General features: G+C 42.4%; 1 protein-coding gene and 1 long non-coding RNA gene across 2 annotated transcripts; one reads left to right on the forward strand and one right to left on the reverse strand.

Moving 5' to 3' along the window:
* Nucleotides 1-1,902: 1,902 nt before the first annotated feature.
* Nucleotides 1,903-7,392, reverse strand: LOC115186320 (uncharacterized). The gene is made up of 10 exons (XR_003875683.1): nt 7,320-7,392; nt 6,267-6,310; nt 4,917-5,003; nt 4,346-4,439; nt 3,955-4,267; nt 3,593-3,672; nt 2,957-3,157; nt 2,585-2,789; nt 2,380-2,469; nt 1,903-1,952 (listed from the first exon to the last, which is right to left on the reverse strand). It is a non-coding gene; the product is annotated as an uncharacterized LOC115186320 (long non-coding RNA).
* On the forward strand, nt 7,164-17,492 carry LOC115186318 (uncharacterized). Its single transcript, XM_029745991.1, has 17 exons — nt 7,164-7,495; nt 8,670-8,774; nt 8,954-9,087; nt 9,242-9,276; nt 9,870-9,946; nt 11,637-11,707; nt 11,827-11,876; nt 12,013-12,077; nt 12,201-12,223; nt 12,442-12,506; nt 12,619-12,697; nt 13,691-13,725; nt 13,817-13,863; nt 16,117-16,189; nt 16,350-16,709; nt 16,851-16,922; nt 17,148-17,492. Exons 1-17 carry the CDS (start codon nt 7,376-7,378, stop codon nt 17,222-17,224), a joined length of 1,488 nt encoding a protein of 495 aa, XP_029601851.1. The 5' UTR covers nt 7,164-7,375; the 3' UTR covers nt 17,225-17,492.
* The last annotated feature ends 579 nt before the right edge of the window (nt 17,493-18,071 follow it).

Below are 18,071 nucleotides of genomic sequence, written 5' to 3' on the forward strand. Positions count from 1 at the left end.
TGCTACGGATGCAAATTTCTGTTTGAAAAAGATAGCTTTTGCTTTCCTAACTGCCTGTGTACATTGGTTCCTAACTTCCCTGAAAAGTTGCATATCGCGGGGGCTATTCAATGCTAATGCAGGCTAGTTTTTGTGCTGGTCAAGGGCAGTCAGGTCTGGAGTGAACCAAGGGCTATATCTGTTCCTGGTTGTACATTTTTTGAAGGGGGCACTGAAAAACAGCTTGAATGAGACTGAAAAACAGCTTCTATCTCAAGGCCATCAGACAGCCATCACTAACAGCCATCACTAACATTGAGGGGCTGCTGCCATCATACTGACTCATCTCTAGCCACTTTAATAATGATAAATTGATGTAATAAATGTATCACTAGCCACTTTAAACAATGCCACTTTATATAATGTTTACATACCCTACATTACTCATCTCATATGTATATACTGTACTCTATACCATCTACTGCATCTTGCCTATGCCGTTTGGCCATCGCTCATTCATATATTTTGATGTAAATATTCTTATTCATTCCTTTACACTTGAGGGTAAAAGTTAGTTGTTGTGAAATTGTTAGGTTAGATTACTTGTTAGATATTACTGCATGGTTGGAACTAGAAGCACAAGCATTTTGCTACAATCGCATTAACATCTGCTAACCATGTGTATGTGACAAATAAAATTTGATTTGATATTTAAGATGGTGAGGAAAGCACTTTTAAAGAATAACCTGGCATCCTCTACTGACGGGATGAGGTCAATATCCTTCCAGGATACCCGGGCCAGGTCGATTAGAAAGGCCTGCTCGCTGAAATGTTTTAGGGAGCGTTTGACAGCGATGAGGGGTGGTCGTTTGACTGCGGACCCATTACGGACGCAGGCAATGAGGCAGTGATCGCTGAGATCCTGGTTGAAGACAGCAGAGGTGTATTTAGAGGACAGGTTGGTCAGGATGATATCTATGAGGGTGCCCGAGTTTACGGATTTCGGGTTGTACCTGGTAGGTTCCATGATAATTTGGGTGAGATTGAGGGCATTTAGCTTAGATTGTAGGACGGCCAGGGTGTTAAGCATATCCCAGTTTAGGTCACCTAACAGTACAAACTCTGAAGATAAATGGGGGGCAATTCATTCACATATGGTGTCCGGGGCGCAGCTGGGGGCTGAGGGGGGTCTGTAACAAGCGGCAACAGTAAGAGACTTATTTCTGGAAAGGTGGATTTTCAAAAGTAGAAGCTCGAACTGCTAGTAGTAAACTGCTACTATGTGTCAAGAAAAGAGCCCCAATTAGGGGTTAGTGTACTCCAGTAAAAAAGGGCTGGTTTAGATTAAAAACTATTGCCCTGTGTCCCCGTTCATAGGGGCATGAGAGACTAGTAAGTGGTAGAATTGAGTTGCCACTTTATTGGCCCAAACACCCACAGACCCACAAGGTTGAGGTTACTCATGGACAGTAATTAGTAATACATTTTTTTTTGCATTGATGCATTGTGTCTTCTAACTGTCCAAGAATAGGATCCAAAGTCTTAGGAAATATTTGTTCCCATAAATACAAAGGAGGATGTCTCTCCTCATACCTCTGGCACTTTAGTCAGACTGCCAGACTTTGCACCACAGAGCCAATCAGGAGAGAATACATACAGGTCAACGGTGCCAATTGAAAGTCAAGGGGTGTGTCTGTGCCTTTAGGATGACTCTCTTTACAGAGAACTCCTGTGGTTCAAGTCTGCTCTGCGCATGTCTGAAAGTGACAGAGCCAGCAGCCAAGAGAGTTTTTCACAGTATGTCATAAAAAAGTATTACACTTATGAATGTATGTAAAATGCTAATATGTATTAGATCCACTACAATGGAATAACTCAGACCTGAATTTGAATGCAGCGTGTTCCGATTCCTCCTTCTCTTTCTGTCCAGCAGGGTCAACCAAAAACACTTAGCCTGATGGTTCATGCAGATACTGGGGAAGCAATATAGAACTGTATTGATCCCTTAAATGATTTTACTATTAAATGACCCATATACCCTTCACAACCCTCATACCTCTTCACAAAAATGTACCTAAATCAAGTTTGGAAAAGGGATTTTCCCAGTTAGAAATAGTAGGCCATGCATCAAATAACTATTTTCATCAGAAAAACTAACCCTCAAACGCAATATTGCATTTTGTAAGTTGTCTGCAGGTGGCTTGTTATGAATGCACTCAAATATCAAGTCATTATCAGGTTATGGAAACTGCTTTCTAATACTCAACGTAGAAGGATTTGTCTTAATGTAAAGTATATGAAAGTGATGCTATGAAAAGGATTCTTTCACATTATCAAGCTCTCTTGAAAATAATCATTACATATAAACAAAAATTATGAGTAAAACACATGGAATCTAACCTGGAATGCTGTTTAGCAGCACCATCAACTCCTCTTTTGCCTTGGTTTCCTCCTTCAGGACCTTCTGCCGACAGAGTTCTATTGCCGGTGCTATAACATATGAAGGTGAACATACATGTCATATATTGTTTTTAAAAAATCTGCAGGTTTTTTTGCAAAATTATATCAACACAATCCTGAACAATGGGTCATCTCAATACTTAACTGATTTCCAGTTCTACATGTATACCTTGCTTCTCGCTGACCCTGGCTGCGTAGTAGAGGAGGGCATCAGTGAGGGTGTCAACACCATGAGACGGTGTCATCTCTTTTGTGATCTACCCACATTTTCAAAGGTAGGACCATAATCTCTCCATCTGTTCTCCGCCAGCAAGCCCACTACCAGTCACATACCTGGTACCATCAGTGGCCTGAAATGTAAAGTACAATCAGAAACCATAATGGGTGATGATGATTAATTAAGGGACTAGAACAAATTACAACTAGCTGTTTCTTAATACTGTCAGGGTAACTGTCTACAACTACAATGAAGTGGTGTTTAACAGAATAAATGATAAAGAAAAAAAAGATTTGTTACCTGGTAGTCAGCATCATGAGCATAGGCATGAAAGGCTGGCACTGCAAATATGGTGTCTACCATCAGATCGGGACTGTTTTTCAAAATGCCAAATTCATTTAGTGTACGAGCAGTTCTTTTGTGCATTTTTGTGGCAGTCCAGAGTCTGTGGCGGATCAAGGTGACAGGTTCCAGCTCACAGCCAGATGTCATGAGCTCTTCCTGAAATGAGGACATTCCGTTTCTTAGGTTGAATTACTAAACATTAGATCCGATGTTGGTGCGATGCATGTCTCTTTCGAAACGACTCCATATTTTCAGCATAACAACAGAGCGAACAGGGTTATGGTAATATAGATCAAATGAAATCTAAATCAAAGTTGTAATTTGTGCAGGAATACAGTGTAGTGTGCACAATACAATGAAATAAGTAGATAACTAGAGTATATTAAGTACAGTGCAGTAGTTGCCATAGCAGCAAAGAGTCAGTTCATCACCAGTCTTATGGCTTGGAGGGAGTAACTGTCTCTGTGCATGGTGCTGCTACACTTGATGCTCTGATACAGTTTGCAAGATGGTAAAGGGGCCAGATGTCAGTTTTGTATTTTGAAATAAGGCCTACTTCTAACATTAACAACAATCAGAAGATGGTTGTACTTGCTGTGACAGTCATGGCCATCTTGTCTCCTCCACTCTCACCGTAGGCCCACCGGGATACATGGGATTAACTGCCCTGACTAAAACAGACAGACACAAATCTGTTGTAGAACAGACTACAGTAGTTTCAGATTTGAAACTACACTATCAGGGGAATATTTCATTGCTCAAGTTGTATGAAAATTCTAAATCAATTCGGTGCTTGGCACGACAGATTTTGTCACATTGACTTTACTGCTGCAGGGAACTGTAACAGATTATAGAAACTGAATTGTATGTACATGATCAACATTTTTGACTGGGAAGCAATATTTGTAAGCCAGAAGTTGACAGGTTTGTTGACATAACATAAAATACATTACCTTCCATAACTCCAAATGGTGGACAATGTTGGGAGTGCTGTGTGTTCTCACAGCACAGGTGGCACAGAAATATTTATCTGAGCCACAGTCCCCACAGCGCCATAGCTCAGCCTCCTCCAAAACTCTACACACACTGCAGATGGCTTTCGGTGGAGGACATTTCAGCTCCAGGCAGGTGGAGTAGCTCCCTCAGCCCCTTCCAGGCCTCAACATCCGCTGCCTTACTTGTTTTATGTTGGTAGAGGAGGTGCATCACTGCAGCTGGGCACAACTTCTGCTGCAGAGTGAACCGGCTCTGTTCTTCCAGTACTTCCTAGAGAGTGGTGACAATTGTTATTGAGTGGACTAGCCTGGTTAAGTTGAACAAAAGTGAAGAGAGCAACTTTCTCACTGATCCAAGTTGATGGCAGGGGTGTACACACTATCATGCCTCTAGTCAGGTCTCTGTAAACCAGCGTGGCTCTTTTTCTTCTAAAAGATGGCATCTGTAAAGAAAAACAAGACAATGACCATTAAGTTTGATTTATTCTAAATGAAGATATAATATGAATTACATTTAAATGATCTGATACATAGGACACATAGGTATCTAACATAATGCATGACTAGTGGAGCTACTTTGCTTACACTCAATTATTTTCTTATATGGAATCTAAAGACAGTTATGGGTAGGAAGTTGTGCTTCGCATAGACATTAAGTAGTCTGAAATGGCTCCAGAGACAGGTGATGACACATATTTTGGCTTCAACAAGCATGGGACATGAATATATTGGGCATCTTGGCTAATGGATGATTATTGCTGGGATTGTTATAATGTTCCATCTAATACTTGTCTAGTCCAGTCGTTCTCAACCTTTTTTGGTCATTGTAGGCCCAATCACATCTTGCTCTGCCCATAGTGCCCCCATATGCATTTTAAATGTAGGCATATCATATGTAATTTGTCTTTCTAAGTACTCACCTCGGATATTGGTTCCTGGTTATATGAATGGTGTAATCATTGGCTAGAGAGAGTTTAAATCCATGCGAGAAAGCGTCCCAGTGCACACTATGGGAAAAGTATGAAGATTTAAGACACAGGCAGAGACGGAGACGACACCAGCCAAAGAAATGAGACACAGCCTGTACCAAAACAAGAAATAACACCAATCCATGGCTCAGGGGAATTTAAGACGAAAAGACTGCTAACACAAATCCTTTTAAATTGATTATATATTCAGATCAAATTTCTTATTTCTTCAATGACAGCCTAGGAACAGTTGTTCAGGGCAGAAAGACAGGAGCTTTACCTTGTCAGCTCAGGGATTCAATCTTGCAACCTTTCGGTTACTGGCCCAAACACTCTAACCACTAGACTACCTGTCGGCTACCTGCTATGAGTCCATAATTCGCGGGCTATCACGTCTCAACGCCAACAGTGAAGAGGCGACTCCGGGATGCTGGCATTCTAGGCAGAGTTCCTCTGTCCAGTGTCTGTTCTTTTGCCCACCTTAATCTTTTATTTTATTGGCCAGTCTGAGATATGGCTTTTTCTTTGCAACTCTGCCTAGAAGGCCAGCATCCCAGAGTCGCCTCTTCACTGTTGACTTTGAGACTGGTGTTTGCAGGTACTATTAATGAAGCTGCCAGTTGAGGACTTGTGAGAAGTCTGTTTCTCAAACTAGACACTCTAATGTACTTGTCCTCTTACTCAGTTGTGCACCAGGGCCTCCCACTCCTCTTTCTGTTCTGGTTAGAGCTAGTTTGCGCTGTTCTGTGAAGGGAGTAGTACACAGCGTTGTAAGAGATCTTCAGTTTCTTGGCAATTTCTCGCATGGAATAGCCTTCATTTCTCAGAACAAGAATAGACTGACGAGTTTCAGAATAAAGTTATTTGTTTCTGGCCATTTTGAGCCTGTATTCGAACCCATAAATGCTGATGCTCCAGATACTCAACTAATCTAAAGGCCAGTTTTATTGCCTCTTTATTCAGAACAACTGTTTTCAGCTGTGCTAACATAATTGCAATAGGGTTTTCTAATGATCAATTAGCCTTTTAAAATGATAAACTTGGATTAGCTAACACAACGTGCCATTGGAACACAGGAGTGATGGTTGCTGATAATGGGCCTCTGTACGCCTATGTAGATATTCCATTAAAAATATGCCGTTTCCAGCTACAATAGTCATTTACAACATTAACAATGTCTACACTGTATTTCTGATAGATTTGATGTTATTTTAATGGGCAGAAAAAGGTGCTTTTCTTTCAAAAACAAGGACATTTCTAAGTGACCCCAAACTTTTGAATGGTAATGTAGATGATGAGTACCTTAGTCAGAAAATCCCAGGATTGGTCAGTGCACGTCGCCTGACCTGTATGGTAAATGGATGGAAGGAGAAAAGCCTGTCGATATTATTGTTGTTTGAGTAACTCTACCTGAATATGTGAAGCTTGGATATGTGAGGTATGCTGTGTTCAAACCATTACAGTGTGGAAATTGTAAAGGATATGATCATGTGTCAAATGCTTGCAGACAGGAGAAGTATGATATTGAATAATCTGTGAATGGAAAATGTTGCAGCTGTTGTGGGGATCATACTCCGGACTTCATTGAGTGCTGTTAGGGTGAAGGAGGTAAAGGTGTCTAGGATCAGGGCTGTGCAGCAGGTCTCCTATTTGGAGGCGGTGAAGAGGGTCGAAGGGGCAAGAGACAACAGCGTTGAAGATATGGCAGTGGATACATTGCAACCAGTTGCTATTGTTTTAAGTCAATCAGGTGATCTCGAAACAATCATTGTGAAGAGGGTGGATTTTGTGGCATTTATAGCCACAGTGATTAATTGTACAGCACAAGTGTCTAAGAAGCTAGATATCATTATATCTGCAGCCGATACGTTTTTGGGGCTCCAAGACTTTACAGCAGAAGCAGTACGGACTTTTGTCGCTTGGAAATGTCCCACTCTCAGAAGAGGCTTCTGAGCCTGTGTTGGGACCTGATTAGAATTATTATTATTTATTTTTTTACAGAAAAGCAGGTTGATTTTGTTTAGTAATAAAAAATGTTGGTAGTTGGTACGATATTTTATTTATTTTACCCAAATATTTTCATTTTTTGGGATCTTTGTTATTCACCCGCACATTAGGTGGCGGAATACACATGTAATGTATGCGGAAGCCATTATACCATAGAAGCAGAAGCAGGATGATTGTTTTTGCCTAGTCGGAAATGACGTTACGAAACGTTGACCATTCTGACCAAATACTGAGTCAGGCGGGCCCTACTATCTGATTCATATCGTGTGATTTCTGTATTAGTGTAGAAACGAACAACAATTCGAAGGTGCGAACGGACGGAGGTTAGCGCGATCCGCTCATACTTACATTTCTAGCACTCTGTGTTTTTCTGTCAAATTGCTAAAGACAACAACGCAGGGAGAATGGGTCCCGAGCGTCATGGTGGGGAAATACGATGCGTACTTTGTAAAGGTTCCGAGGAAAATCTGACAACTGGACCGCTATCGACGAAAGATTCCGTCACCGCTCATCAGAACTGCTTGGTAAGATTCGAAAAGCTCTGCCGTGAACTGTACTTTTGCTTTGGTGGAATATTTTGGTGCTGCTAGGCTAGCCACGATAATTTTTTGGAAGGAACTAAAACGAGTCAATGCAATTTGCAGATTTAGTAGACAACAGCATGTGGTTAACAGTGGGGCTCTGACCCTACCTAGTGTTATGATTTGTCTATTGCAGCCAGGGGTTCTCAAAGTGGGGTTTTCGGACTCGAGGTACTGCATTTAAAAAAATCATAATATTACTAACAGATTAAACGAATTTTGGCAAAGGGGATTTTAGGAATAAGTTTAGAGTTATACAATGTAATATTATTAATATACAATTGATGTTATTAACCCTGGGCAACATGGGCCCGGGATGCGCACAGGGATATTGGTATCCACAGCACTTCACCAATTATTGATTTGACAGCTCAATTATTCTTGTATTCCCCAAGGTTATTGTATTTTTTTTACATAAATGCACTGTAATGTAAGTTTTAAAACTGAATAGTTTTCTCTCTGCCCCATGACAAAATGTGTAGAATTGCAGGAAATTAGCTTAAACGGCAATAATTCCTCTACAATGCCAAGAGATGGGCCTTTAAAAGGATCCTTCCCAGGGCCCGAGACTTGGTTCCTCCGGCCTTGCACTGACAGTCATAGTAGAACTTCTTGTATGCTATTTATCTCACTTGAGTTGTGTTCTGATTTATGAGGGGGTCCCTGAAGAATTTGATATCATGAAAGGGTTCCCTGGACTCAAAGTTTGAGAACCCCTGGTCTATTGACTCAAAGGGAGTGAACACTACAGAAGGACACCTTACCTTATATGAAAGGCTTTGTCGTTTCCTTTCCCATTTAAATCCTGAATGCAGTTCGTTTGGGGACACTGATTTTCCTATTATGATAATATAATTGACATGCCTTATGAGGTATATCTTACCCCATCACAACCCAAAATAACATTGTATTTCTTTGTTTATAAACAAACTGTATATATTCAAAACATGGTTAAAACTATAATTTTGATCCCATGAATGGCCAGTCCATGCATCCATAGCTCCATCTATGAATTTGATTGGTTACATAATATTTATCAAATAAAACTGTTGGGGCTGCCATTTGGTGTTTGAATCCCAGATTGCCCCTTGAACTCTTCCATGTGTTTGAATTGCAGCTTTATTCATCTGGGATTATTTGCCAGAACTCGCCAGAGCTTGACGACTTGTTTGGTTTCACTGTAAAAGATGTCCAGAATGAGATGAGGAGGGGAAACCGACTGGTGAGGTTATTTTCATGTTTTCCTTAGTTGTTTGAACAAATTAAGTCAAACACTATCATGGTTTGAACATAGTTTGAACTAATTAAGTAGTGTGTGTGTGTGTGTTATGTTTCAGTAATGTCTGATGGCTTTGTTGGTCTAATGTCACTGTACAAGCAAACTGTATTTCTCCCCCCCAGAGTTGCTACAAGTGTAAGAGGAAGGGTGCCACGGTGGGGTGTGAGGTGAAATGCTGTCAAAAGTCCTACCATTACCCCTGTGCTGTGGGAGACGGGGCCCACAACGTCGAAGACCGTATTGCAGGGAAGTATACGTGAGTGCAAGGCATAACGCCTTTTCTTCCTAAACAATATTTTTGAACTTCATTGTAAAGGACAATGGGTCTCAACTGACCAATTTTAATTGATAAAGTTAATGAACATGTTATTGACTGGGTCTCTATGACCGTGTCTTTGTGTTTGTTACAGGGTGTACTGTCAGAAGCATAATCCAGAGTTAGCAGGTAAGGTGGCTGCTGGTTAGTTTTATGTATCCATCTGATTCATGCCTGTAGGCTAGGGTTGAGTGGTATCCAGATTTCCATACCTTCAATACCATTCTCCTGTACCATACTGGGGAATATGGTATTTCCAGCTGTGCCCACAAGGGGCGCTATTTCTTAAACTAAATGAAAAGCTAACAAGCGCAAGCGAAAATAAACTAAATGCAAGGGCAGACAACCCAGCGCATAAAGTTGTACAATTATCTCAAAAGGCTATTCACACTTGATCCAGGAGGGGATTGATTGTCTCTGCTGTAGCCAAGAAGCTTGATCTTGCAAGATGGCCACCTATAGCTAGCAAACCAAATAGACAGCTGTAACCCTGAGCTGGAGAAAATGTACGGTGCCTATAGAAATACCACAGTATACAACCCAAGCCTACAGCAGGAATCAATTAATTGTCCATCCCAATACCCATCTGGATGTGTTTAGTTTATTAAATAGCTGTTAGTCCATCAGGGCAAATCTTCCTGGCTTGGTACACAAACACCCACTATAAGTTAATGAGGTGTTACTTTGACTTGTTCTTGAGGATTGTTTTTGTCTCAACACAGCATCCAATGGTACAGCTTTGTCCTGCAACGGTGATTCAGACACAGAGAAGAACAACAATGGAGAAACGTCATCCAAGGTCTGTATGCCACTGACTACAGTGTAATGTAAGAAATGAATAACACGCACCCAGGTCATTTATGAAAATGGATAGTTAATAGCTAGGCCTATGTGGGATTGATTAGCTGGTCACTATTCCAGTCTTCTGGTCATCATTGAACAACATCATCTAGCTGAAGGCTCAGAAATGAATACAAATCACGTTTCTCCCTCCAAATAATGGTCCTGTAGTGTAATACTAAACTCAGCAAAAAAAGAGATGTCCCTTTTTCAGAACCCTGTCTTTCAAAGATAATTCGTAAAAATCCAAATAACTTCACAGATCTTCATTGTAAAAGGGTTTAAACACGGTTTCTCATGCTTGTTCAATGAACCATAAACAATTAATGAACATGCACCTGTGGAACGGTCGTTAGGACACTAACAGCTTACAGACGGTAGGCAATTACGGTCACAGTTATGAAAACTTAGGACACTAAAGAGGCCTGTCTGACTCTGGAAAAACACCAAAAGAAAGATGCCCAGGCTCCCTGCTCATCTACGTGAACGTGCCTTAAGCATGCTGCAAGGAGGCATGAGGACTGCAGATGTGGCCAGGGAAATACATTGCAATGTCTGTACTGTAAGACGCCTAAGACAGCGCTACAGGGAGACAGGACGGACAGCTGATCGTCCTCGCAGTGGCAGACCACGTGTAACAACACCTGCAGAGGATCGGTACATCCGAACATCACACCTGCGGGACAGGTACAGGATGGCAACAACAACTGCCCGAGTTACACCAGGAATGCACAATCCCTCCATCAGTGCTCAGATAGTCCAGCCTATTGCGGACAGAGGGCTTGTAGGCCTGTTGTAAGGCAGCAAAGTCGCCTATGGGCGCAAACCCACCGTCGCTGGACCAGACAGGACTGGCAAAGGTGCTCTTCACTGACGAGTCGCGGTTTTGTCTCACCAGGGGTGATGGTCGGATCCGCGTTTATCGTCGAAGGAATGAGCATTACACAGAAGCCTGTACTCTGGAGCGGGATCGATTTGGAGGTGGAGGGTCTGTCATGGTCTGGGGCGGTGTGTCACAACAAGCTCAGTCCGATGATGCTGTCATTGCAGGCAATCTCAACGCTGTGCGTTACAGGGAAGACATCCTCCTCCCTCATGTGGTACCCTTCCTGCAGGCTCATCCTGACGTGACCCTCCAGCATGACAATGCCACCAGCCATACTGCTCGTTCTGTGAGTGATTTCCTGCAAGACAGGAATATCAGTGTTCTGCCATGGCCAGCGAAGAGCCCGGATCTCAATCCCATTGAGCACGCCTGGGACCTGTTGGATCGGAGGGCTAGGGCCATTCCCCCCCAGAAATGTCTGGGAACTTGCAGGTGCCTTGGTGGAAGAGTGGGGTAACATCTCACAACAAGAACTGGCAAATCTGGTGCAGTCCATGAGGAGGAGATGCCTGCAGTACTTAATGCAGCTGGTGGCCACACTAGATACTGACTGTTACTTTTGATTTTGACCCGCCCTTTGTTCGGTGACACATTATACCATTTCTGTTAGTCACATGTCTGTTGAATCTTATGTTCATACAAATATTTACACATTTTAAGTTTGCTGAAAATAAACGCAGTGACACAGTGTTTCTTTTTTTGCTGAGTTTATAACCTAAAATAATGTAACCTAAAGTTAATCAATATTCATTCCCAATTGCAGCACTTTTGTCTCATCTGTGAAAAGAAAGAAGAGAGCATCAGTCTAGAACACATCGACAGTGGCATTTTCAAGTGAGTATGAGGAGTCTTTTATTCCAAAACCAATAGCTTTGCTCATTCATTTCTATCATTGATGTCAGCAAGGGTGATTTATTATGTTGTTGTAAAAGCTTGGAATGCCTCTGTCACAGGTTGTATTGTGAAAAGCATAAACCACTGTCTTTGCAGAAAGAGCTGAATGGTAAGTAATTTTGTCTCCACTGACTCACACCAACAGACTCTTCCTTTGGTTGTGTGTTACACAAAGGTCTTCTCTGTAGATCAGATGCATCATTTACAGAAGTATGTTTCGGATATGTTTTCATTTTAATTGTCAGGACCCTCATCTTGCAAGAGTGACTCCAACACGCCTGAAAACCAACGGCAGACACAAACACCCAAGGTGTGTGTATATTTTAGCTTTTAAAAATAGATGCATATCTTCTGCAGTAAAGAAAGTCACTTAATATGTTCATGTAATCATATGAAAATATAGTGAATCATAATCTCTTTGCTTTTGAAACAGAGACGGTTGAGCTTCTCTAGGAAGTAAGTATGGAATTGAGGTATGCATGTCGTAGGGTGGTCTGGTTCTTTGATTCTGTCCAGCTGACCTGCTCTGTTCTCAGGGTGGAGTTCATGCTGCTTTATCTATATTCTTTGCTGACAAACAGTTCAGTAAATGTGTGTCTCTCATTCATAATATGGACTGGATTCTTTGGGGACTATTTTCTGAACACTGCGCACATTCTCAATTTTTTTGTCAGACAGAAAGTCACATCATCAAGAAAGTCCAAACACAGGAGGATACTGGATAACTCCTCAGACTCAGGTTGCTTTATTGTTCCTGTAGCCTCCTTTTTCATCACCTTGATCATTTTTTAAATAAAGTTTATACAAAGACATGAGTGACACATTGCATTGATTGGTGTGTTCTGTAACAGATGGAGATGTGAATAGGATTGATATGGAGTTTTCCCCTCTGGAGTCCAATCTAGAAGGCCGTGTCAACTCTGAACACAGGTAATGGTGATAGTGCTCTTATCTAGTTTCAGTTCAACTACTTTCAATGCATGTTTTTTTTAATAATTTTTTAAAATTTTTTAACCAGGTAGGCCAGTTGAGAACAAGTTCTCATTTACAACTGTGACCTGGCCAAGATAAAGCAAAGCAGTGCCACAAAAACAAGAGTTACACATGGGATAAACAAACATACAGTCAATAACACAATATAAAAATCTGTATACTGTGTGCAAATGTAGAGACATTAGGGAGGTAAGGCAATAAATAGTCCATAGAGGCTAAATAAATAAAATGTAGCATTAACACTGGAGTGATAGATGTGCAGATGATGATGTGCAAGTAGAGATACTGGGGTGCAAAAAAATTTAATAATAACAATATGGGGATGAGGTAGATGGGTGGGCTATTTACAGATGGACTGTGTACAGTGATCAGTAAACTGCTCTGACAGCTGATGCTTAAAGTTAGTGAGGGAGATAAGACTCCAGCTTCAGTTTTACAAGGGTATGTTTGGTAGCATGAGTGAAGGAGGCTTTGTTGCGACATAGGAAGCCGATTCTAGATTTAATTTTGGATTGGAGATGCTTAATGTGAGTCTGGAAGGAGAGTTTACAGTCTAGCCAGACACCTAGGTATTTGTAGTTGTCCACATATTCTGGTCAGAACCGTCCAGAGTAGTGATGCTAGTCGAGCGGGTGGGTGCGGGCAGCAATCGGTTGAAGAGCATGCACTTAGTTTTTAAAAGCAGTTGGAGGCCATGGAAGGAGTGTTGTATGGCATTGAAGGTCATTTGGAGGTTTATTGGTTTATTCTGACTAATTTCTTTACCTACCGAGGCTCTCTGTCAAGGTTGTTCAAATAGCATGTTATCATTTCAGTGTTGGGGCGTTTCCTGTGTCGGCCAAATGTTCTAAAAAGGGAAGGAGGGAGACAGTTGCCTGCCTCTGTAGCGTACAGTGACACGATGATTCATTTTGCTCTCTTACTTCACAGTAATCATGCTGAGACCCCCATAGCTTCCACCACAGGTAAAACATGTCAGGACACACATTAACACACCACATTACCAGGATGTTTAATATCAAACCTAATGATATCAAACCAACTCATTTTCCTTAGGAAATCAGCCAGCACCTGAAGATGGGGACTCTACATCCATCGACTCAGTGAGTTAGTTACATGGCTTTATTTCTCTGACTACTCTTGTCCAATACTTCTCCTGTGGCATTACTGTATCTCTATACTGGTCCTAAACCATTGATTCAACCATAAGGTGATACAGAGGTTGGTGAGTACGGCCCAGTACATCACTGGGGCCAAGCTCCCTGCCATCCAGGACCTCTATACCAGGTGGTGTCAGAGGAAAGCCCATCCACCAAAGCCATAGACTGTTCTGTCTGCTACTGCACGGTAACGGTACCAGTGCACCAAGTCTGGAACCAACAGGACCCTGAACACCTATCCTCAAGCCATGAGGCTACTTTACAAGACTGCTAAATAACTAATCAAATGGCTACTCAGACTACCTTCACTGGCCTTTTTTTTGCACTCTATGCACACACACACACACAGGCCTCTACACACACACACACTGGACTCTACTCACACACACTGGACTCTACTCACACAGACACTGGACTCTATATACACACACACACACACACACACACACACACACACACACACACACTGGATTCTACTCTCACACACACTGGACTCTACTCTCTCTCACACGCACACACATACACACTGGACTCTACTCTCACACACACACAGTCTACATAAACATAACATATGCATACTGACGCCACACACACTCACCACATACGCTGCTGCTACTGTCCATCTATCACTTTAACCCTACCTATATGTACATATCTACCTCATACCCCTGCACATTGACTCGGTACTGGTACTCCCTGTACATAGCCATGTTATTACCTCATACCCCTGCACATTGACTCGGTACTGGTACTCCCTGTACATAGCCATGTTATTACCCTCGTACCCCTGCACATTGACTCGGTACTGGTACTCCCTGTACATAGCCATGTTATTACCTCGTACCCCTGCACATTGACTCGGTACTGGTACTCCCTGTACATAGCCATGTTATTACCTGGTACCCCTGCACATTGACTCGGTACTGGTACTCCCCTGTATATAGCCATGTTATTACCTCGTACCCCTGCACATTGACTCGGTACTGGTACTCCCTGTACATAGCCATGTTATTACCTCGTACCCCTGCACATTGACTCGGTACTGGTACTCCCTGTACATAGCCATGTTATTACCTCGTACCCCTGCACATTGACTCGGTACTGGTACTCCCTGTACATAGCCATGTTATTACCTCGTACCCCTGCACATTGACTCGGTACTGGTACTCCCTGTACATAGCCATGTTATTACCTCGTACCCCTGCACATTGACTCGGTACTGGTACTCCCTGTACATAGACATGTTATTACCTCGTACCCCTGCACATTGACTCGGTACTGGTACTCCCTGTACATAGACATGTTATTACCTCGTACCCCTGCACATTGACTCGGTACTGGTACTCCTGTACATAGCCATGTTATTACCTCGTACCCCTGCCACATTGACTCGGTACTGGTACTCCCTGTACATAGCCATGTTATTACCTCATACCCCTGCACATTGACTCGGTACTGGTACTCCTGTACATAGCCAATGTTATTACCTCATACCCCTGCACATTGACCTCGGTACTGGTACTCCCTGTACATAGCCATGTTATTACCTCGTACCCCTGCACATTGACTCGGTACTGGTACTCCCTGTACATAGCCATGTTATTACCTCATACCCCTGCACATTGACTCGGTACTGGTACTACCTGATACATAGACATGTTATTACCTCGTACCCCTGCACATTGACTCGGTACTGGTACTCCCTGTACATAGCCATGTTATTACCTCGTACCCCTGCACATTGACTCGGTACTGGTACTCCCTGTACATAGCCATGTTATTACCTCATACCCCTGCACATTGACTCGGTACTGGTACTCCCTGTACATAGCCATGTTATTACCTCATACCCCTGCACATTGACTCGGTACTGGTACTCCCTGTACATAGCCATGTTATTACCTCATACCCCTGCACATTGACTCGGTACTGGTACTCCCTGTACATAGCCATGTTATTACCTCATACCCCTGCACATTGACTCGGTACTGGTACTCCCTGTACATAGCCATGTTATTTCTACTCGTTATTCACTGTGTATTTATTCCTTGTGTCACTGTTTCTATTTGTATTTTTAAAAATCTTTATCTTTAACCCTGCATTGTTGGAAAAGGACTCATAAGTAAGCATTTCACTGTTAGTCAACAGCTGTTGTTTTTGAAGAATGCGACATATCATTTGATTTGATCTCTCCAGGATGCTGGGTCCCAGAGTCTTTTGCTGCCAGTGATGCTGTGTGTTGCATCTGAAGAACCCTCTGGGGCCATAGGTAGATACAGCTCCTCTCACCTGCACGCTCACTTTTCATTTGACTAAATTCTTACATACAATCCCTCCCTACTAGCCAGGAAGGGAAAAACTCAATCAAATAGTTGAGTTCTATCGTCTCGCTCCCTCTGTTCTCTCTATCCTCTCTGCGTCTTGTCAAGGTTCTGTTCCGCACTCACCTGGTTCACCACACGACAGCTCTCACTCACCTGGGCCTGCTCATGATCCCATCTCGCCTGTCCACTCACCTGACTGCTCGTCCGTCCACTCTGGTCCACTCAATATCACCAGCGCAGCAGTGTCCTCTCCATCTCCCTCTCCACACTCTGTCTCCCAGTGTCCCCTGGCAAGGCCTGGAGGCCCGGGTTCACCTGGTGGTTCTGGCTCCGGCAATGCAGCCAGCAGGGTGTTCTGGAGGAGGTGTAACGAAGCAGGCTGTACAGAGTCCATCTTCACCACCTTCATCTCTGACATGGTCGGCATCTCCAAGAGGATCCTGTCAGATCAGGCCAGTCAGGAGGGTGAGTGGAACGGCTGGGGGGGGTCGGCTGGTATATTAAATAAAACCGTCACCAATTGAACACTGTTAGGAGAATATAATCAGAATTGCAGGCTTCATTTATTTTCTTTCGTATGTTTTTGTTCTCTGTCTTCCTTCACAGATTATGATCTCTCTCTGAGAGTGATTGAGGCCTCTGGAAAATTATCAAAGATGCTTTCACAGCAGAAGAGAGGTGAGAATTAGTGGATTAATAACAGGGTTATAGGAGTTTTTATAGCGTTGTGCAAATGGTAAGGCTTCTTATTTTCAAAGCTTGTGAAGCCTGTATTCATATTTTTGTAGCCCAGACCCATTGTTGTTGTATGCTCTGTAAGTTGCTCTACATGCACTTCGTGTGCCTTTAAACAACTAAAATGATGCAAATATAAATCAAATGTATTCTCCATCCTTTGTTCAGCGTTTAAGAAGAAGCAAGGGGAGCTACAGAGAGCTACGGCAGCCATAAGAGAAGCCAGGTCAGCCCTGAAAAGATGAGCACTGCCAGATAAATTACAGCCCTCAAAGTTCAATTCACCTTACCTCACTTTTAAAGGTGTATTATTCAGCCATATATTTATCATTTGATTTCTCGATGGTTTTTGAAAAAAGTTGTTCCGCTTTCTTACCTTATCATAATACCAAACACATAACCTAATCTTATATTACCAACGTGTTCATATTTATATATAGTAGATACAATTGTCAAAGAAGAGGAGGCTGGCTTTTCCACTTGCCAGAAAAGGGACTTTGTAGCTTCACCAATGTAAAAAATAATGTACAGTACCAGTCAAGTTTGGACACGCCTACTCATTCAAGGGTTTTACTTTATTTGTACTATTTTGGGGGGGTGTGTATTTTTTAATTTTTTATTGTAGAATAATAATGAAGACATCATCTAGGAAATAGCACATGGAATCATGTAGTAAACAAAAGTGTTAAACAAATCAAAATATATATTTTAGATTCTTCAAAGTAGCCACCCTTACCTTGATGACAGCTTTGCACTCTTGGCATTCTCTCAACCAGCTTCACCTGGAATGCTTTTCCAACAGTCTTGAAGGAGTTCCCACATATGCTGAGCACTTGTTGGCTGCTTTTCCTTCACTCTCCCTTTCAACTCATCCCAAACCATCTCAATTGGGTTGAGATCAGGTGATTGTGGAGGCCAGGTCATCTGATGCAGCACTCCATCACTTTCCTTCTTGGTCAAACAGCCTGGAGGTGTGTTGGGTCATTGTCCTGTTGAAAAACAAATTATATTCCCACTAAGCGCAAACTAAATGGGATGGCATATCGCTGAAGAATGCTGTGGTGGCCATGCTGGTTAAGTGTGCCTTGAATT

This window comes from Salmo trutta, unplaced genomic scaffold, assembly GCF_901001165.1.
Source record: "Salmo trutta unplaced genomic scaffold, fSalTru1.1, whole genome shotgun sequence".
NCBI classification, from domain to species: Eukaryota; Metazoa; Chordata; class Actinopteri; order Salmoniformes; family Salmonidae; genus Salmo; species Salmo trutta.